Genomic DNA, 22,642 nt, shown 5'->3' on the forward strand with positions numbered 1-22,642 from the left:
ATATGCGAAATTCTCATATATATATATAGTGTCATATTCGTGAGTTTCATTTTTAATCTTCCTTAGTGTACTCGTCAACTAATAATATTCGTTAAATAAATTACTCAGTACCGTTAAAAGCAAAATGTTCTTTCAAACTATCTGGAACATTTGAGGACTGTAATAAGAATTCTGGATCTGCAGATGTGTTTCACACCTTCCTTTCCGTTCCCTGCAGAATTAATCCCCAAGGCACTTATTCAAAAAGGAAAAGAAGTCGTAAAATAAATGGCCGTGAAAGTTAAAGTTATGGGAAAAGGGAAGAAATGAATGAGAAATAAAAATGCATTTATCCAACCTTTACAAATGTCCCTCATTTTGTAATGATTGATGTTACTTTTCCTTCTAACCGCAGTATGAGCAAGAATAAATATTTCAAAAGTTTTAAATTTCCTTTCTCATTGTTTTTACGCTTTAATAAATATAATACTGGAGGACCTATTCTGCTTTTATAACGGGTATTCTTTTTATTTAAAAAAAAAACTGTCACGAGCTCGATTATAGAAGCAAACGTTTTATTTTAATTGAATACAATTTTTAGATGATAATTAATTAAATAATTTTAAACACTAATATTACTTTTGTCACATATATATTCTTCTTTACTACCATCAAAATAAGGATCTAAAATCTCTGGATTTTCTTATATTTCTTTAGACGGAAAGCTTCATCAATGATTGCAAAAATATTGATGATTTTATATAATCCATAATATAATCCTTTATCAAAGAAAACATAACACTTTTTATTTGCACAAGTTGTTCCATCATATCGTCATAGCGACCTGAAATCCACATCGTTTTCTTTTTAAATTAAAACTAGACAAATTCTAGCTTGTAGCTCACTCACAATTAAATAATAAATAAATGGAATATAATTTTAACATCTATAATGAGATGCCTGCAAGCTATGTAGTGTGGATATCTCGATCCTGATTGGTTGTTGAAACGTGGCATTTGCTTGCATTAACTTTCGTTTGGGTAAATAAGTCCTTCAATCATCAATTCTCTTAAGTTTCACATTCTATATTCTTTCACAAATATTTCAATTATTTATGTGGAGTAACTGAGCACAACTTTAACACGCCATTTTGCAACTTTAACACGCCAAACTATCAGCTGACTCTGACGTCATAGGCCACATGTGTGGGTATCTGTGATCTTCTTGAAGTGCAAGTACTCTATTGATTGAACTATAGAGAAGAATTCATAAATTCCATAACAGAATTTATTTCTTATTTGAAAAGTCAAACAAGAAGGTATGCAAATGAAATTTATGCATCATTTGCTACAGTTTTCTGAATTGCAGAATATTCAACAAATAATCTTTTCGAAATAAGATGTTTATAAATTTGCGGGTGTGCATGTGAAATATTGATATTTAGCTTTTTTCTTGTACTGGCTTCGCACAAATATGTTTTGTGAAGCGTATTTCTTCAACTATTATGTTATAAAATGTGATTTTAGCGAAAATATCTTCAACACTAATGGTGCGTACATAAATTGAAATTAATATTTACTTTTTAATAAACTTGAATTTTTAGTTAGTAGCAGGTAGACTGTAATAACTTAGTAGCCACTTTTTTTATCAAGTCTAATGAGTCGGTGACCGATAGATCCTTTTAATTTAAATGCGAGATCTTCTAAACTTTTTTTTTGTTGCTTGGATTAAATTATATTTTTTAAAAAAAAAATCATATTTGAAATGCTCTATATTGCTATGAAAAGTTAATTCAACAATAAAAATAACATAAATATGTGACAAAATTTAGTTAACCATAATGAATTTAAAGGACTTTATTTAAAAAATATTTTGGGCGGCGAAATAAATTTATTGTATACATTACAACTTTGAAAATATGCGAAATTCTCCTTCCACGTGAATCTTTGAAATGGGTTGATTCTGAAGGATCAAAATTTGAATGGAGACATTGGTCATTTTAATGAAAATTCTGTTTTCCGGAGTCTTTCTACAATAACAGGGTGCGTAGCGTTTTTAAAAAAAGTGCTTACTTTCGATTTTCGTTTTTTAATAGCCCTTAAAGGTGCTTTTTTCATTGGGTGTTTTTAAAAAGTGTTCAATTTTCCCTTTTTCAAAATGATATTTTTCCTTTAGTATGTTGATTTTCGCTTCGAATTATGCAAAAAGACACAGTTCACATTGTTCTATTCAACGTTTTCACAATTAATTCAACCCCAATCTATTTCGGCGTATAGTCAGTCCGTAGCGTATGAAAACGCCATTCGTTTTGCATGATTCAAAATTTCATGATTTTTGACAATTGTCAAAAACAATGCCGAAAGGTTTTTTGACACGACAAGATAAAACCGTCGATTGTCAAAAACTTAACCCTGCCTAATTATGATATTTTTGTAAAGTGCTTAAAAACATTTTTTGAGTGATTGAAAAGTGCTTATTTTTTGTTGAATAATTTGGCTACGCACCCTGTAATAATATTAGTATTTTCTGAGGATCTCTGAAGATTTTTATAAAGCATAAATCGACCTATCAGAAAAGTTCGGAATCTGATATTCTATTGAGGTTCTACAGTAGGGGGGAGTCTAAACTTTTTTCAGAGAGGAGCTGTGGTAGAGTCATTTGTGTCAACAAGTGTAGAGGAAGGGAAAAGTATCACCTGAGAAAGTAGGAGGGATCGACTAAACTGCCAATCATTGAGAACGAGGAGTTGATCTTGCGCCTCCGTATCGTCGCAGTCACCCTTTGAAGGCGGGAATAACAGGATGACGAGTGTTCGAAGGGTTGATCAGAACTGCTCTTTTATTTCTTGGCTCGTTATCGCCTTAATTGGCTCCGTTTAGTCGCAGGTTAAATTTTTTTTCTATAAAATTATCGTAAAAAATTATATTATAATATTCTGTATCAAATGTATTTCCTCTAAAAAACTCTAAATTTCTGAACGTGCAATGTTAAAGTTATAAATATTTTTCTGAACTTTAAAAGTATTGTGAAAGTTTTCATAACAATGGTTGAAGTGCTTTCTTTCGTTTATAATTTTCGTTTTGCCCCCCTCCCTTTTTTTCAAATATGATTGCAATTGTTTTTATCAATTAACAAAGGTTACTAAAAAAGCACGAATACATTTATACTAGATTGCAAAAGGAAGTCATTTTGACTACTTTTTAATTTCAATTGGAAAAACAATGATGACACAATTTCTTAGAATTTTGTGACTTTTTGTGCAACATATAATTTTTTTTATTGTTAATATTTAATAATAACTTGTTATATAACTGTAAATAATATAAAAAATATCAAAAATTAATTTTAAATAAATTTCTTTATACATTAGTTATTCTTTCACAATGCAGTTATTTTGACTGCTTTTGGGCAATATAGGTATTTCAGTCTTTCTAGTGCTAAAAAGTTTTAAGTAGTTGAAAACCGATTTTATATATATATATATATACATACACCGAAATAGGCAAAGCTGGTTTCTTGTTATTTTTTACTTTAAATTTTCCAGATATGTTCTTGAAGTTAAAACTATTAGGAACATGTTTTTTCCTTTTTACTTTTGCATGAAAAAAAAGAATTTCTCAAGGTTTTTTTTTTTTGTTGTTGTTGGTGGATGGTGGTCAAAACTGAAGATCATCTGGAATTTTGAGAAAAACACTTTACATGGAGTACTTATTTTTTTGAAATAGGTGAACCACGTCACTGACTATTATTCTGTCTAACTATTAAGGCCTAAGTATTTTCAGGGGACCTTTGCCTGGAAGGACCAATCAAAATTCAAAAATTTTCTTTCATTCAAAAATTTTCGAAATAAGGTTATTTTTGTTTAAATCTTTGACAGTCAAAATCTGCCTGTGCTAACAGTGAACCACAAAGGTATATATTTCTGTAAATACAAATTAATGAGTAGTACCTAAAAACCATTTGTGGCTTACATTTGACTTGACCTTAAAATAGCAAGAAACTGAAATTTTGCGCAATTTTCAAGGCCATTTAACTACCTTATTCAAAATATCTTCAGGAAATAATAATAAATAAATACATGAATATATAAGTAGTTATATATGAAAGCTCTGAATTGTTTTAAAATTGTGATTTGGATTCAATATGAATATCTGAAGTTAGCACTCTGCCCGGAAATCGGCTTTGTCTAGAATTTCCTGAACGGTACTTACAAATTTGCCATGCAAATATTCTGGTAGCCAAGGTAACAAACCATACTCGTTATCCAGTCAAGTGATATAATGTTACTCATTTAATATTTTACTCTAAATAGAACAAAATCACACCCAAGTCCATGTATCAAATAGTTAAGAAGTTATTTAAGTTTTATATCGAAAATGGGAAATTTCTGACTCGCACATATTTATGAGCCTGATATTGCTATCCTAGCTAGTGAGGTATTGATCCCAATGTATTTAAGTAAGCAAGTGCAAACAAGTACATAATTTTATTTCTTATGCACGGATCTATTGTTGTTAAATTATGGAAAATTTGGTTACACAAGTGGAGATTCCAAGTGTTTGGTAAAATTTTACTATATTTTTTAATCTGCAAAATTATTAAAATATCAAATATGAAATCAACCTAGCTCTAAAATCCTGTTGACCTTTTTAGAAATTCAACAGAACTCAATTTCATTTTTGGATACAATTTTGAACTTCACAGTGGTTTTGAAAAAAGTAACCACCCAATGGCCTTTTTTTTTTTTTTTTTTTTTTGAGACAGGGTCTCACTCCCTCANTTTTTTTTTTTTGCTCTTACTGATAAATAAGAAAGTGACGTTGAGTACAAATACGAAACCAAAGTAGTGCACATTAAGTATAAGTCTTAAGATTATCTAGAATTTGTAATTAGAAAATTAGAATTTTGATTTGATTTTTCAATCAGAAAATAATCAGGCATTGGAGTTTGTTGAGGCTTCAACTTATACGATAGAGCAACCAACTCCAAATCTATTATACGATAATTGTTGCATACACTCAAAAATTTTGTGGAACTGAGCACATCCTCTTTTGATTTGTCATTCATAGTACTCATTTATCTATGATTCCAGCTTCGTAAGTGAATTTCTTTAAAATTGGATTTCGTTTGATTCGCTACCTTGTAACATGGAGCCGTAAACAGGATTCAATTTCGGTTCAGGTTTAAATTTATATGTTTTCCATCTGTCACATTATGTCACAGACAATTACAATTCGCAATCAACATAGCTTGTAACTATCTTCATCAATTTTACTACAAATTATACCAGAATAACTTTTAATTAGAAAATCCTTACGTTAACAGTTTTTATAATAGCTTTACATTTTTTGTTAAACCTTCTTTCTGTTAAGAAAAGAAGAAAAAATAGAAACATAATTTACTTATATACTCAAGCACAACACTCGCAGAAATATTGTGGGATAAATTTGCACTATTAATATTATAATTATTGAAATAACTGGAATATGTTTTAAGGAAGTTTTCATTCTATAATTTTTCACATTCTTTAAAGGGTTACGAATCTTCAAATTTGGAACCTAAAAAGAACCTGAATCTTTTAGATTTTAAACCCTCTATTTTTTGTTGTCAAACAAAACCTCTAGCACTGTTTAATTTCAGAAACAGAATCAAATTCAGAATCGTTTAATTCAGAAATTACGAAACATCATTTACTTATATACCCAAACACAACACTCGCAGAAATATTTTGGGATAAATTTGCACTATTAATATTATAATTATTGAAATAATTGGAATATGTTTTAAGGAAGTTTTCATTCTATAATTTTTCACATTCTTTAAAGGGTTACAATTGTTCAGCTTTGAAATCTAGAGAGAACCTGATCCTTTTAGATTTTAAACCCTCTATTTTTTTGTTATCAAACGAAGCCTCTAGCACCGTTTAATTTTGTTTCTTTGTGTATAAGATTTTAACTAGAGTTTAGTACAGTATAACTGCTAACACAAAAGATTGTAAAAAACGAAAATCTGATTTTAAAAAAATAATAATTGACTGTAGTAGGTCACATTTAATTTAGTTACCATAAATTTATCAAACCAGGTGAGAATAATTTAAGACTTTTCTTAAAAAAATTCAACGCTTTTTTGAAAATAAAATGTGAAAAAGCTCTATCAATTGTTTTGAAAAATGGAGGATAGAGAATTGGAGAAAAATGTGTGTATTTCATTCTTGTGTAAAACGAAACCAAACGGAATAGTCCTCAAACGTATCAAATTTGTGAAAAATACCACCCGCACCATTTCCATGTTCCTGATAGTGGGAACCATAACCAAACCTTTCATTTTCTTTCAAATACGAAAATAAAATAAAACTAAAGATTCCAAAATTTTTCCATTTTATATTTTGGAAAAAAAGAAGAAGAAAAAACACGCAGAAAAGGGGGGGGGGGGATCATCCAACTAGCTGCTGAAAGACAAAAAGAAAGAGTGGTAGAGCGGGGGCTTGCAGAAAACGACATATTACCTGTCACTGTATGGGGCGACCGTAACCGGGGCAACGGCAAAAATCACTTAAGTTAATGCTCGACCCGAACCAACGTTAAGCTAAGTTAACGGCACGCTCGGGAAAAAGAAGTCGGGGCGGTCGGGTTATTTTTCATAATTTGCAGCCGATGCCCGTAATCTGTAATTGCAGGGGCCTCACCATTGATTTTGTGCTCGCGCCGGGGCTTTCCCTCGGGATCTTAAGCCCCCCACGCAAATCGCGATTGATGATCGCTGTCACAACGAAGAGCCCGGACTTTGCCATGCCAGCCGGATTAGGGAAAATCCATGTTAAAGGTAGCAAGGGTTGCTGTGTTTGGCACGTTTATCCCCAGAGTCCTACTTAAATAAAAGTTGGGGCAATGCTGGATGATCTTAGCTGCGATTCCCCTGCATTCTTGATTTTAAGTGGGGGTGGAATATTCCAGAACATTTATAACAGATTTGCGCGTTGATGTCATCGGAAGGGTTGTTCTGAAAGAAATTCTGCACAGTTCAGTTTTTTTAAATTATTTATTATCATTATTTTTAATTTAGTCTGGATATTTAAATATTTTTAAGAAAAATCACCTTTTTAAATTAACAAATAATAAATATAACACAATTAATTATATCGTAATCCCTTTATATCAAATAATAAATTATAAATAACACGAATTGCGCTTCTAAAATCTTTTTAAAAAATTACCATATTGAATTATTATAAATACTTTATCCTCAGTAATTTAAATTTTCTACTCTTTATTTGATAGAATATGCACATATCAACAAATGATTATTCTTATTTCTTGTAGAAGAAATTTTCCGATTCCGTGACATGCCGATAAACTTTAACTGAATATACTAAACTGAAATCAGTGGCACAACAGCCCATAGAGGGCCAAGGCCTACTGTGCCCATCTTAGTTTTCTTGACCTTTGGGCTCTGGGGTGCAAGAGCATATGTTCCGGTTGGGTGGTCAGCCCAATGTGCAGCCCCCAGTGTTTAATTCCCAAGCATGCTCATTTTATCAACCCACTGAAGGGATGAAAGGCTGTTGATTGAATATAAGTTTTATTATAAAGAATAACATATTTTGCATAGATGTAGCTTAAAGTTTTCTTTTAAATTTTAACATCGATTTTTATTTACATAAACTTGAACATTTTTAAAATAATGTAAATCAAAGTTAGCAACAAAATAACAAATAAAATGGAATTTTCTATTTTAAAAGAAAGCTGTTGCGTTGAAAATTGGTGGACAGAATTGGTGTTTCCCTAAATGTCAAATTATTTATTGTTTAATTGTGCTGGATTATTGTTTCATAATCTTATTTGCGTTACATAAAAGAAAGCCAATCCGATATATAAGTTATAGAGTCAGCCTGACCGCAATGTTACTCTATCCTATGATGTCTGCTTCGATGGTCAGCGAATGCTAAAAGCAGATTGCAAATGTACCCAGCGTGGCCCAATGCTCGAACCTGTTTTAGATGGATCAATCCGAGTTTTGTCAGCATTGTATCGTTATTGATAATTGTAATCGATTTCTGCTAGATTTCATTGTCTACTTCACAAATCATGTTACCTAGTTGATGTCTTCAGAATGAACAACGATTTTTTTTAAAGTCGACCCTATAGGTAAAACAAAAGACGATAAAAATAAATTGTTTGCAAAGAATTCTTCTCACCAAATTTCAAAATTAGATATAAATTTTGACAACAGATGGCGCTACTGACTGGAAGAACTTCTAAACAATATTTCACCTAGCATGCCATATCATTTCAAAAGAAATTTTTACAAGAACTTCTGTTAATTTGGTCTGCAAACCAAATTTCATCACACAATTGATGCTAATAGTGAAAACTTAGCGCTAGAGTTTCTTTAAGTTGGTAACGCTATCTGTTGAAGAAGTTCATCACTAATTTAATAATTTTTTAAGAAATTCCACCTAGTGTTTTAAGCAGAATGCAGAAAACTGTACATTTCTATCTTAAATTGATTTTTCAAATTTCGGGACACTCTAAAATAACTCGATGGAAGGATTTCATGAAGTAAGAATTAAACCTTTGGTTTCTGTGTTAAATAAAATCCAGAAATGTAGTTTAGATCAAAATTAATGGTTAGAAATGGTTCAAGCCAAAAAGGGATTTGCGCAATTCGAAAATGAGAAAAAATTGAGGGAGGAGGGAGAGTAAACTCTTAAAATGTCTTCCATTAATCTTAATAAAGTTTCTCCAGTGATCCGGCGACTCTCTTTCAAAGTCGTGGTGCAATTTTACTTTTTTATTTTATTTTGGATTCTTTTCTCTTTGCTTAAAAGTCAAGAGAGGTTCTGTTGGAAATGAAGACTAATTGCTAGAGTTTTCAAAACAGAGAAGAGTGGGTGATTACAAAAACGGAGGAATAAAAAAAAAAATATTTTTCTCTAGAGGCTGCATATTTACTATACATTTTAACATACTGCCTAACTACATCTGCGTTAAATAATTTAATTCCTGTATGAGATTAAAGTAAAAAACAATTTGTGGTAAAGCGAGCAATTTAGGGTACATGTGATGATATCATGTTTCACGTTTCTTTTCTTGTTTTTTTTTTCTTATTGAAAAATTCTAAAAAGTACCTTAGCTTTTTATTGACAAATCATGAATAGCGAGCCGCTATGGCTCAGGGTACAGAGCGTTCGCCTTCCAATGCTGCAAACCGGGTCCGAGTCCCAGTCGATACGAATTCCGTATCCGGTTAGCACCAACCACAGTGCTCACATGAAATATCCTCAGTGGTAGACGGATCATGGGTTAGAGTCCCCTTGTCAGGCTAAACGTGGGAGGTTCTCGTGGTCTTCCTCTCATTGTAACGCAAATGCGGGTTAGCTCCATCGAAAAGTCCCCCACGAAGGCAAATTTCTCCCAATACTCGAACCAGGAGTTCCCTTGTCTTCTGGTCTGGGTTCAAAATTACAAGGTTACGGAGTTGAACATTAGTAGTTGTAACCCCATAAAATTGGGTCGACTGTTCCACGACGGTTATGAAATAAAATAAAAATCATGAATAGCATTGTTTTTGTCGAAATTGATAAAATGTAAATATTTTTAAAATCAGCTGTATTTTTAGTTGACAATTTTTAGCTATTAGGTTGTGAGAAATCCAACTTGAGCTTTTTTTTAAAAACAGAAAAAGCTTTAAAATTTTTATATTTTGTTTTTAATTTTTTTCTTAATTTGAAGCGTATTTAATTCTCAACTTCTGTCTTTTGTCTTGAAAAAGTTGTGTTTTCTCTTTGTTTATCGTCAAATGGCACAACGTCGATGGCATTGAAGAAATAGAAAGATAGATAGATAATTTATATGTATTATATGTATTCTATCACCTACGATAACAAATTAAATATGTTACCGTAAGTTGCTGAAATAGGAATTTTAGTGTTATATACCAGTAAAAGTGCAAAAAGGTGAATTCGAAATTTCGCATTCTTTCTGCCGAGTTCAGCAAAAACCTGAAATAAAAAAACTTTTTACTGGAACTTTCAGTTTGACCCGTTCATTACTACACACATGACAGTAACAAAAGTAAGTCTAAGAGAATCAGTAAATTGGTACAAATCAAATCAATTAATTAAATGAAAAACGAATTTATGAATTAGCGAAATAATAAGTGAGAATACTAATGAATGGGCGAATCAGAGAATCAACCTATCAATAAATCAGTCACTTAATGAATCACTTAAACAGTATATCGACAAATCCGCGATTCTTCGATCTGCACATTAGCTTGTTCATTCATTAGATAGCTGATTCATTGATTTTCTTATTCATTAAATCTTATATTATATTCATGAATTCCATGATTTTCAATTCACTGATTGATTTTTTGCTTACTAATTCTTTGATTGGCCTCTTAATTTACCAGCTCATTTATTTATTTCCTTTAATTATATTCATCTTATAATTATATTTATTTCCTGCAAAAAAGGACTTCACTATTTTCTTTGTTCATTTTTTTTCTTCTCTAATGCCGAACGATTTCTCGGCCTATAGAAAATGTCCTCCTTCGTGACATGCAGGTGGAAGGGTGACTTTTTACGTTCGTGATCGTTAAAGGGTTAATACGAGATTCAACTTAAACGGGAATGAATTAACTGGAAGCTCCGTAATCAGGCATCTAGTAGCTTTTTTTTTTTTTTTTTTTTTTTTTTTTTTTTTTTTTTTTTTTTNTTTTTTTTTTTTTTTTTTAGTGCAACCAACATTTATGTTATATGATGTATAAAACCTTGAAAACTATCCTCGGTGATCTTGATGTCAAAAAGACTATAAATTATGGTCCATCCACCACCGGTTTTGAATTATTCTAATTTTTTTTTAAAAGGAAAAAAAAAGATTCTTTACTTTTTGAATTTACGAAGTATTCTTGATACAGCGAACTTCAGACAATAAAAGGAGATTTATTCGCTGTATTTATATACAATTTCATACTATGCTTTCATTAAATATCATATGCTGCTAATTAACTACATTCTTCCGAAAACGTTTTGAGACAAAGTTTTTGAAATTGATCTCAAAACTTTCGTTTCAGTCTGCTCTTTGAAAGAGAGATTGCAATTAACCCTTTTCGCCAAATCTCCTGATCGGTAAAGCTAACAATGATCTACCAAACCGATTAAATCGTTGAGGAGGGGGGGTCTATTGATCGGTCCGAAGAATGTGTATCGATCGCTGCTCCTTTTAAATCCCCTCCACTTTGTTATTCTTGGAAAGATACAAATGACCCGTGCGCGGGTCTCCGTGTAAAAGCATCCCAGTCACCGCCGTGGTTACTTCTCCTTCTGTTTCATTAACTTGATTATCGCCAAAGCTCCCCAGTTTCTGCTTCGATGGCTTCAAACGGAGATCCCCCGTTTCTCTCCTACCGGGGTTGTTGCACTGTTTCGCGGTCAACGAGAGAAAAGTTTTCGTCGAGTTGCTGTTTCGCGCCAATTCTTCGCCAAAGAACTTTTCTGGCTGCATTATGAAATATCAGGGTGCGTAGCGTTTTTAAAAAGTGCTTAAAGGTGCTTATTTTCGATTTTCGTTTCTTTAAAAGCCCTTAAAGGTGTTTTTTTCATTGGGTGTTTTTAAATAGTACTTAATTTTCCCTTTTTCAAAATGAGATTTTTCCTTTACTATGTTGATTTTCGCTTCGAATTATGCAAAAAGACACAGTTCACATTGTTCTATTCAACGTTTTCATAATGAATTCAACCTCAATCTATCTCGGCGTATAGTTTGACCGTAGCGTATGAAAACGCCATTCGTTTTTGTGATTCAAAATTTCATGATTTGTTCTATTGTTCTATTCAACGTTCTAACATTGTTTCAATATTCAACGTTTTCATAATGAATTCAACCCCAATCTATTTCTGCGTATAGTCTGTCCGTAGCGTATGAAAATGCCATTCGTTTTTATGATTAAAAATTTCATGATTTTTGACAATTGTCAAAAACAATGCCAAAAGTTTTTGCCGAATAATTTGGCTACGCACCCTGAATATCTTATTATTATTTATTTTTACTTTATTTTAATGTTAGATATTTCATTTTATAACCGCCGTTAAACAGCGTGCCCAATTCTGAGTTTATGACTATCAATGCCCAACTCGGTAGCCTTGTAATTTTGAACCCAACTCAGACGATAGTGGGAGGCGAATACTCTATACTCTTTGCCACCGCGACTCAATATTAGGTATGCAGCGTTTTTCAAATTACTGCTTTTTACTCTATATTTTCAGAATGAATATCAGAAATGAAATTATGATTCTACATCTTAGTAGTCACTAACAAATAAAAGTAAAATTTGAAAAAAAAATTTCGGCAAATGATTATTAAAATATTATACACTTTCAATAAAAATGTGCATTTTTGAATTGGACCCTTGTAATGTTTCAATGTCCCTTTATAACGGGATTCAAATTTATTGCACCAATAGAGTTAAGTTGCAATATTTAAAATAAAAGAATCAAAGGACTTTATATAAATTCACGTTTACCACACAATTTTTTATAAATTTCAGAAGAAAAAAATTCTTTTTTAGAACAGAGTTTAAGCATTGAATTAAACATAAAAACCAAGACGATTCTTTAAAAGCCAAAAATCGTATGGGAAAAAAAAGAATTTTATTCAAAGTGTATATTTTGTTCTGTTATATAAATTTTGAAAATTAAATTGATTTATGTTTAAAATGCATTATTCTTTCATAATTTTTTTAGTTTACAGTTCGGTGGGGAAAAAAAATTTTTTTCTTTACACAAGTCTTAACATTTTTTTTATTTTTATATTATTTAAAAGCGAAAAATTTATTTTTTAAGGAGAACATTGGCTTAAGAATTAAATATAAGAGGTACAAAATTAAATTATGGATCTAAAATTAAAATTTAGCTATTCGAACTTAAATTGATTTCTATTAAGAAATGCATTGTTCTTTAATAATTATATTGTATTTTCAATTAAAAATTATGCTAATTAATATTTATTGTGTACAAATAACTATTTTTTGTCATTCTTTTACTAAGATTACTGTATTCCACCCAAATTTTAGAGAACTGATGCTCGAAGAAAACTCATAAGAAACTAAGCTTATTACAAATTTTTAATCTTAAATGTAGTGTAATGTGTTCTATAGAACCATAATGTAAAATTACACAAGCAAATAATTGATAAATTAATTAATGAATAAACAACCCTTCCAATCGCTTATAATCCCGAAAAATTAAAAAGTTTCATCTAAAACAGAATTTTTCCGCACGCAAGACTTAAGTTAAGCGCTAATAAATTATAAAAAATCTTTAAACGTCTTTATCTCAGTTTTCTGTCGAAAATCTGAATTAAAATATTTTGCAACAAAAACTCTTAAAATATGAATATAAGAATCCTGTAATTCCGTACATATTGAAGCTGCATTAAAATGAGTTAACAGAATCTTCAGCCTTTAAGCAAAAAAATTTTTATAATTTTTTTTATGAACCTATATCAGTCGGGGGGGGGGGATCTTTTTCTTTTTTTATTTTTCGTTACTATGACTGCCGTTAAGTTTTTGCTAAAATATTTTATACTTAATCATTTTTAGGCTTTTTTTTTTCTTGAAAGGGTTTAGTTGACACAATGCTACGATCTAACAATTATTAATATTCATGTTATTATGAATACTTCTTTATCTCGAATGAAAAGCATTTTTTTAAAAAAAGTGGGGAGAAAGTTGGCTAGTTAATCAATCGATGAATGGCTGAATAAATCAAGCGTGGTATCAACTTTTAATGATAATTATAAAAATTCTTTCCTTCCTCCGTGGCTTGACAGTCCAGGATGGACCCTGGATTTCTTCATAATTTGATACCAAGTGCTACCAGTTTTATCCTTTGACAAAATCTTCCCATCCAATTATTTTCAATTTTTTTATAGCCGTGATGACTTAGGGCAGTGGTCGGCAAAGTGCGGCTCCAGAGCCGCATGTGGCTCTTTGGCTCCTTAAGTGCGGCTCTGGCACAAATATCCACGGAAGGCGCAATAATATTTCCATTAAAAAAAAACTTAGTAAGAAAAAAATTACATCTTATTTTGATAAATTAAAATTCTTCTATAAATCGAGAACATGTATAATTTTTTGTTTAAGTTAAAAGATAGATAGGTAATTAGAATTTTATATTGTTGTAAAAATACGTAACGAACATCGAGTTTAATTTTATTAATTTTCGTAAACGTAAACGCAAACCATGTACAAGCTACCGGCTTAAATTGTTCGTATGTTTTCGGCGTACTCCGGTGTGATACAAAGGTACCACAAGCATGCGCGCATACTTTTTCTAAAGTAGTGGGGGTACAAATTGGCCTAAAATTAAAAACAACATACAAACCTGACTTACTCAAACTTTCCAAGGAGATGCAAGCACATTGTTCGCATTAATAAATATTTATTAAGTATGAAATTTGGTTTTATTTAGTGTACTACTTATTTAATGTAATAAAAGTTTATTAAACAAGCAGATTTGGCTCCTAACTTTTTTAAAAATTGTTGTTATGTTCATATTTGGCTCTTTGGCTAATAAGTTTGCCGACCACTGACTTAGGGGATAGAGCATTCGCCTTCGAAAGAGGTGAATCGGGTTCTAATCCCGGCGATGGCTGGTCGATACGAATTCCGCATCCGGCTTGCACTGACCACAGTGCTGCCGTAAAATATTTTAAGTGGTAGACTGATCATGGGTTACGGCGGTTAGCCTTACAGTCTGGCTAACCGCTAGAGGTTTTCGTGGTTTTCCTCTCCATGTAACACAAATGCTGGTTAATTCCATCAAAAAGTCCTCCACGAAAGCAAATTTCTCCCAATACTTGATTCCTTGACTTCTGGATTGGGTTCAAAATTCCAAGAATACGGAGTTGAACATTAGTAGTCGTAAATCCAAAAAATTGGGTAGGCTGTTCAACAACGGTTGAAGAAAAAAAAATCACCATAGAGACAGTTCCATATTTTGAAATCTCCCCCCCCCTTTTTTTTTTAAATAGTAGATATTATATTAATTGCTTGAAATTGCAGTAAAATTTAACATAACTTCAGTAAGTTGTTTTGGTTAGCCGCAAAATCCTCTTTGCTCTCAAATAATACAATATAGTGCCATAAAACTGTCCATAAGATTGCATGAATCGAATATCTTACTTATAATTTTTTCATTATAATTATAACTCCAAGAAACGAGAACAAATTCAATTATATAACAGTTTTACGCACAAAATCACTTTATAAAGGCCTGCACATGCAAGGAAAAAAAGTCTTATAATTGTATCGAATGTCGTCCGATAGATTGCACTATGGGTCTTAGGAATTAATTACATTTCATCCGAAGATTATAGTATAATTCTTTCTGTATATTAAGGGAAATCTCTCTGGAAAGTGATAATTTATAAAATTTAGATAGCCGCCGCCGGAACTGAAACTTATCTTTTATTTGGAGAGGGAAGTTCTTTTAAGTAGATAATTATGGTTGAATTCAGGAAACGGAAATCTGATGATTCATATGACGAGCGGGAGTTGCAAAGCAAAATTTGTTTTCTTTAGGGGAAAATGGCTATCCCTAGAATAAATAAAATTTCTTTTCGTATGTATGGCCGTATGTTCCTTCACCATCTTTGATTTTATACTTACGTATATTTTTTACTTTTTATTTATTCCAATTTTTTAACATTTTTTTTTTGTTCTTATTAAACTTTTGATAATGAATGTGATACCACGGTACATATCTCAAAAAAGAAAAAAAAAACTTTGGAAATAAAGATTGGAATGAAGAAATTTGGAATAAAGAACTTTGTTAAATCGAGTGATAATTTTTAAAACTTCCAAGATTTTTTTTCGCAAAAAATTGAAGCAGTTCAGTTGTGCATAGTAAATTTTGTTAGGTAATTCAATAGTATACCGTTGTCTGCTTTTAGTTTTTTTTTTTTTTAAAATTTCTCTTTACCTCTTTATTTATTTATTTATTATTATTATTTTTCTTAACGGACAAAAACCAGATTCACCAACTACTTGAGGCTGTTTGGAATTATTTTTGTCAATGGTCGTGAACTTTTTGAACAGGCATTTTTTTGAACGAACGAAAACCAGAGACATTAACTATTTGAGAGTCATTTAGAAAATCATTTAAATTATTAAATAAAAAACAGTTAATAATTAAAAAATGAACTTGTATATGCATTTATGATAAACAAATCTATTTCCAAGTTTTCTAAAGCGTTTTCTGTCAAAATTTTGTTCAATCCTCTGAATAATTATAAAGATTGAAATGGAATTATTCATTTAGAAGAACGAATTTTTATGACTCTGCGTTTTGTTGAGGTTAATTTGTTTACTGCTTTCTTTTTGTTTTAAATTTTTTTTTTCTAGATCAAATGCTCTTATAACAAGCATTTTCTAATAATAATAGTAATAAAGGAAATCTGTTATTGTCTTGGAAAGTAAAAAAGGATGAGAGCTGTCCGATATAAGATACCAGTTATACAATAATTATGCGAATTTAATGACTCGTTCCATTTTAGCCACTGGGCCCAAATTTAAAGTAATTAAATATTTATTGATATATAATTTTAATATATAAGTATTAATTTAAAGTTTACGGAAAGGAATGTTTCATATTTTTTTAATTACATAATTGATTAGGACTCTTAACAAGCTCTAAACATTTTCTAAATTCTAATTATAACATTTTTCTTTAGTGTGATGTAAATAATCGTTTAAAAATAATAGTTTTTCATCTAGTGATTTTTTTTTAAAGATGTATTAAAATGAATAACTTTTTTTTCTCTCGTTAATATTTCTAATTACATTACAAGATTGACCCCTGAGAGACTATTGTTAATGCATGTAATAATATTACTATTATAAGAAATACGATTTAGAAAATATAAAACATTTTAAGTTCCTTTCCCTTGACTTCAAATTAGTCTTTGTAAATTAAGTAATTAAAGAAATCTTATTTTATTTGAATAACGTATTTAATCACAAAAAATTTAAGGCGTTTCTCCTGCATCGAATTAATCGTTGAAATCAACATTTTTTTTTCACTGCTATTTATTTCTGAAAGTTTTTTTTCCTTGATTCGTTTTGGAAACCTTGAGGAAATGAAACTAACAATTGTTATTTTTAACAATATACAGGGTGCATAGCGTTTTTAAAAAGTGCTTAAAGGTGCTTATTTTTGATTTTCGTTTTTTAAAAGCCCTTAAAGGTGCTTTTTTCATTGAGTGTTTTTAAAAATTGCTTAATTTTCCCTTTTTCAAAATGAGATTTTTTCTTTACTATGTTGATTTTCGCTCCGAATTATGCAAAAAGACACAGTTCACAATGTTTTATTCAACGTTTTCAAAATTAATTCAACCACAATCTATTTCGGCGTACTGAAAGCGCCATTCGTTTTACAAGATTCAAAATTTCATGATTTTTGACAATTGCAAAAACAATACCAAAAGGTTCTTCTTTTTTTTTTTTTTTTTTTTTTTTTTTTTTTTTTTTTTTTTTTTNTAAAACAAGATAAAACCGTCAATTGTCAAAAACTTTCCAACCCTGCATATTTATGATATTTTTTTAAAGTGCTTAAAAATATTTTTTGAGTGCCGAAAAGGTGCTTATTTTTTGTTGAATAATTTGGCTACGCACTCTGATATTGATATATAAGATAAATTTTGGAACTAGCACTCATCATTTATATTTTTCAGTTGTTAATACGAAATTATGAATTTATTCCTTAATAATTTTAAATCTCTCCAAGAAACAATATCCTTCTCTCTTCTTGCAAAGCTATGTCGCCAATGTAGGCACCTCAAAACTCCACATAAAGGGGAGAGAGAAAAAAAATGCCTCTCCTTTTCCCCTCGGTTTCTCTTCTATCCCATGATTTATAGCACCGATTTCCTGGGATTTTCTCTTCGCTCCATAAATTATTGGCACCCCTCGTGTGACACCCCTTCCCACACCCTCGCGATAAATGAGGCACGGTGTCACTATCAGGAAAGCGGAGACGCTCGACCAAAATTCGCTGCCTAATCGGTCGGAATTATTGGGACACACTGAATTTGGCGGTCCCCGTGAAAAATTGCCTCTTCTCTCTCTCTGCTTGGTGTCTGCTTGCTTGATTAACGAAAAGGAAGAAATTCTTAAAACTTGACTCCATAATAACTTGTTAAATATACGTTCCTTGTAAAAATTTATTCAAAATTATCATTCTTGTTAATATTACATTTGCTTAAATTTATTCCCTATAAAGTATAGTTTAATGTTGAGTGTAAAAATTATAGCAGGGTTTCCGCTCACCTGGAATGTCATGAAAAATCATGGAAAGTCATGAATTTCGGTTTTGAACAAAATTTTTCATGAAATTTCTCGCTATTAACTTTTTTTTTTTTAAATAAAATCATTGATTTAGGTCGCCGAAAAATCTAATTTTTAAAATGGAATTTACCCCCCCCCCCCGAATATCTGAATTTGTCTTCAAAAATCCCCACTCACAGTCATATTTTATTAAAGTATAAAATGTTTTTATCATGTTCTTTAAAAATTATGGTGCTCTTTCAAGAAATGCAAGAAAAAATATAATTTTTAGATCTTTAAAACTTCTGTGATTTCAGAATTTTTATTTTTGCTAAAATAAAAAAAAAAATAAACAATTTTAAATTCTAGCTGAAGCAAGTCAGTCATTGGCGAATTTTTTTTTATTTATTCCGAAATGATAACAGAAAAAAGACAGGAGTATTTCTTTCCTTTCCGATGAACAAGAAAATTATCTTTAGAATATAAATCTGCAGGGAAAAAAAAAAAATTATTTGCTTATTTATTTTTTCAGCTATTTTGAAATTAAAATCTATAAATACGAAGATGTAGAGTCAGTTTTGGTTATACTACCCATCATTTCAATTAATGTTATTATAATGCCTTTTTAAATTTATTGCTGTGTCTTTGTCGGAGAAAATAGTAACTTCGTTAAGTCATGAAAAATTCTTGAGATTAGTCATGGATTTGAAAATTTAAAATGTAGCAGATACCCTGTATAGCTATTTTACATTTTCTGTTAGAAATGGGTAAACTTCTTTTTTTACCTGAAGAAACTAATAATTTTCTACGATATCTGAAAATTTCAAAATTAAGAGATTCTTAAAGCATGTTAAATACGTTCCATGTAAACATTTAGAAAAATATCTTATTAAATTACTTTTGCTTGAATTTATATCCAGTAAATTATAGTTTTCTTTTTATCGTTAAATGCAATAAGAAAAGGCATTAACGTTTTCTATTAGAAATATGTTAACGTACATTAATTAACTATTAATTTTTGTCCATATATTTAAAACTGAAAAGTTATTTTAATCAGTTATCCAAAGTGAGTTTAAAATGGAAAAAACTGCTGACATGAAATAAAAAGGACACATAATGATGGCTATAATTTTAATTCTTACTAAATTATCACAAACAAATTTTAATAAATAAATACAAACATAATAATACTCTTATTGTCTATATTTTCCAAGTGATCCTTTTTTTCTTAATTCAGAGCTGTAAATGTATTAAAAGATTTTTTACAATGGTCAGCAACTTACCTATTCATATTTTGTCCAATTCCTCGCACATGATTTTTTTTTTACGAAGTACACGAAGTTTAGTTCAAACCTAGACCCCAAAGACGGACTAAACCGAAAAATTTATTGGATTTAAGTTTGGCGAAAAATTTACTCATTCTTGCTTGGAAAGAAAGCCTTAAAAAATGCCTGTGTGGGCAGGAGCAAAATCTTGTGGAATTGCTCATTGGTGGTTTCCAAAGAGTTTTTGTGAACAAATGAACATACTCTTTCAAAAATAAGTTTGCGATATGTTTTTATTTTCTCAAAACATGTCGGTTTTAAAAAATTTAATTAAGTAAATACTTTTAGTTTAAAAATATATTATAAATTGCATTTAAAATAATTTTTACTAAGCCATATTACCATGAATTTGTATAGAAGATTCACAACTAGTATAAATTCATATTAGATTCACGAAAATTATGAGGATAAAGAAAATAATTACTAAAAACAAATCAACATGTTTTTAAATAACAAATCTTATAAAAAATGCCATTCTGGGGTATAAACAGGAGTCCACGACCCGGAAATTCTGCATACATACACAAAAGAAATACGCAATACACCAAAAATTATGAAAACATGTTTTGTCTTGAGTTAGGTTATAATATAAGCTTTCGAAAATTGGAAATTAACAATGAAGTAATAAATGTTATATTATTTTGGTTAAAAAACCTTATGTTCATTTTCTTTCAGGTTTATCAATGCCCGTAGAAGAATAGTTCAACCTATGATTGATCAGTCAAACAGAGCTGGTAAGTTTATTTCAGTCACTTTTAAAAAAGATAAGACCAGTCAGCAGATAACTCCAAAATTAAGGACGAATTCAAAAAACATCTATCGAAAAATGGAAGAAGACAGAAAGATAAGTTTTGCTCTGACCTGCTTTTTCTCATCGAGTTTCAAAAATTCATTAAAAAAATTTAGTAGAGGGCACTGCTGCACACTGAGAAAAACTATAAAAAGACGTTTTCAAGAAAACCATTATTTACAGCAACAACGAGATGCAGTCTGAGAACAGAACAAACATCCATGCAAGTATAGTGGGGCTTTGAGGAGAACTCCTCCAGAAATCTGGGGCTGTCTGCCGCTATGGTAACAAGGGAGAACACATTTCTATATGGATGAAGTGGAGGAAAGAAGGTGTCGATTGGTTTACTCACGACGACCTAAAGATTAAGATAAAACTATTTACCCCGCACCCCTATTCGAAGTGACCTTTCCTCGTTACCATAGTACCCGCCACGACGAGAGACGGGTGTCTGGAGGAGTTCTCCTGAAAGCCGCTCTATATTTCAGATGGAATGGCTTGACCTGCAACAAAAACATTGTTTGTTTTTTTTTCCGGTTCGCAATGTTATTTGACAAAGAACTCAGTAACAAATTTAATAATTTGGCGAGAAAAAAAATACGGTTTCTTAAGCAGAACTTGCAAACTGATCGTTTCTATATCCTTCTATTTTTTTTTAAAATTGATTTTTAAAATCTTTGGTCTACTTCGGCGACATCCGTTAAATATATGCTAGGATGCTTTATTTTGGAAGATACTGGAAGCAACACTGTACTCAATTTCCTTGTCTTTTTTCTTCCAATTTTCAGTGCTCAAATCAATTAATACTATAACAGCATAATGATCACAATATGCACATAATAAACTGTACAGAATAATATTAATTTGAAATGAACAAAATCACACGACATTGTGATTTTGTTCATTTCAAAAAACTTCTTTTTAAAATAAATATATAGATTGTATTGTTTCCTTAGAGTTTCCGGACAGTTTTTATTCCTCACACTTCTTAATAAACATTTTAACAATTTAGTGCATTCCTTTTCTTCAAAACTGCTTTACTCACGCATCAGCGCAATATGAACGAAATCGGTCAAATAATTTCTGAGAAATATAAAATTTTTGAAAATCCTTAATTTATAATTCGCTTTTTTTCGAGAGTTTATTTGACCGATTCATCGAATTTTGTGAATTCAGTTAAAATTATAATTCCTTAGCTCATTTTTTTTTTTTTTTTTTTTTTTTTTTTTTTTTTTTTTTTNTTTTTTTTTTTTTTTTTTTTTTATAAAAATGTATAATGTGAAATGCAAAATTAAAAATGTGAAATTCAAAAAATTATCAAAAACTATAAAATTCTGAAGCAAAAAATAAATAATTATATTATTAATTATTAATATTTAGGATTATATTAAATTATTAATATTTAAGGAATTTAGATCAACTAATTTTATAATTTTGTGAAAAATAAAAGCATTTTGATTCGCTTAAATAGTTCAAGGGAAATATCGTCGCAATAGTCTGTGGTTTGGAACCAGAGTCTTTAAATTCTGGCTCCAATTGTACTCATATTTTGAGGATTAAAATTTTTAATCCGGCAGGGAAAGCATAACCATGTTTTTGAGAGGTAATTGATCTCTAACACCAAGTAAAATGCTTAAAATTTACTCTTCAAACCATAGTTTAATAAGTGAAAATTGTGTCATTACATTAAAAGCTTATCTGAATCATCTTTTTCTTATTCCAGTTGTACTTTTTAAATTCATAATTCAATAACTTATATCTCGTTTTCGTAGGAGGGACTATGGGAACACCAGGACCGACATACAGCCCTGAATCCTCTGGTATGGGCTATATGATGGATGGAGTGTCGCCCATGCATATCAGATCATCCAGTAAGTTGTTTAAATATCAAAAAACGGGCTGCATCACATGGTTTGATTTTATAAAATGTTATTTATAATTTTTCATAACTCAACAGCGTCAACACGTTTTAATGTCTAAGGTTAAGTAAAACAATAACAGGGTGCGTAACGTTTTTAAAAAGTGCTTATGTTCGATTTTCGTTTTTTAAAAACTTTTAAAGGTGCTTTTTTCATTGGGTGTTTTTAAAAAGTGCTTAATTTTCCCTTTTCTAAAATGATATTTTTCCTTTAGCATGGTGATTTTCACTACGAATTATGCAAAAAGTCAATTTTCACATTGTTCTACTCAACGTTTCCACAATTAATTCAACTTTAATCCA

At 30.4% G+C, this 22,642-nt stretch overlaps 1 protein-coding gene across 4 annotated transcripts in view; it reads left to right on the forward strand.

The window, feature by feature from the left end:
* LOC107450063 (homeobox protein Meis1) overlaps positions 1-22,642 on the forward strand; it is a 103,880-nt gene that overhangs the window by 79,567 nt on the left and 1,671 nt on the right. For all 4 annotated transcript variants that reach the window (XM_043039728.2, XM_071179512.1, XM_043039729.2 and 1 more), the window contains exons 10-11: positions 20,307-20,365; positions 22,194-22,292. In XM_043039728.2, coding sequence (XP_042895662.1) covers positions 20,307-20,365; positions 22,194-22,292 — 158 coding nt within the window. The remainder of the gene's footprint in view (positions 1-20,306; positions 20,366-22,193; positions 22,293-22,642) is intronic.

This window comes from Parasteatoda tepidariorum, chromosome 4 (genome assembly GCF_043381705.1).
Source record: "Parasteatoda tepidariorum isolate YZ-2023 chromosome 4, CAS_Ptep_4.0, whole genome shotgun sequence".
NCBI classification, from domain to species: domain Eukaryota; kingdom Metazoa; phylum Arthropoda; class Arachnida; order Araneae; family Theridiidae; genus Parasteatoda; species Parasteatoda tepidariorum.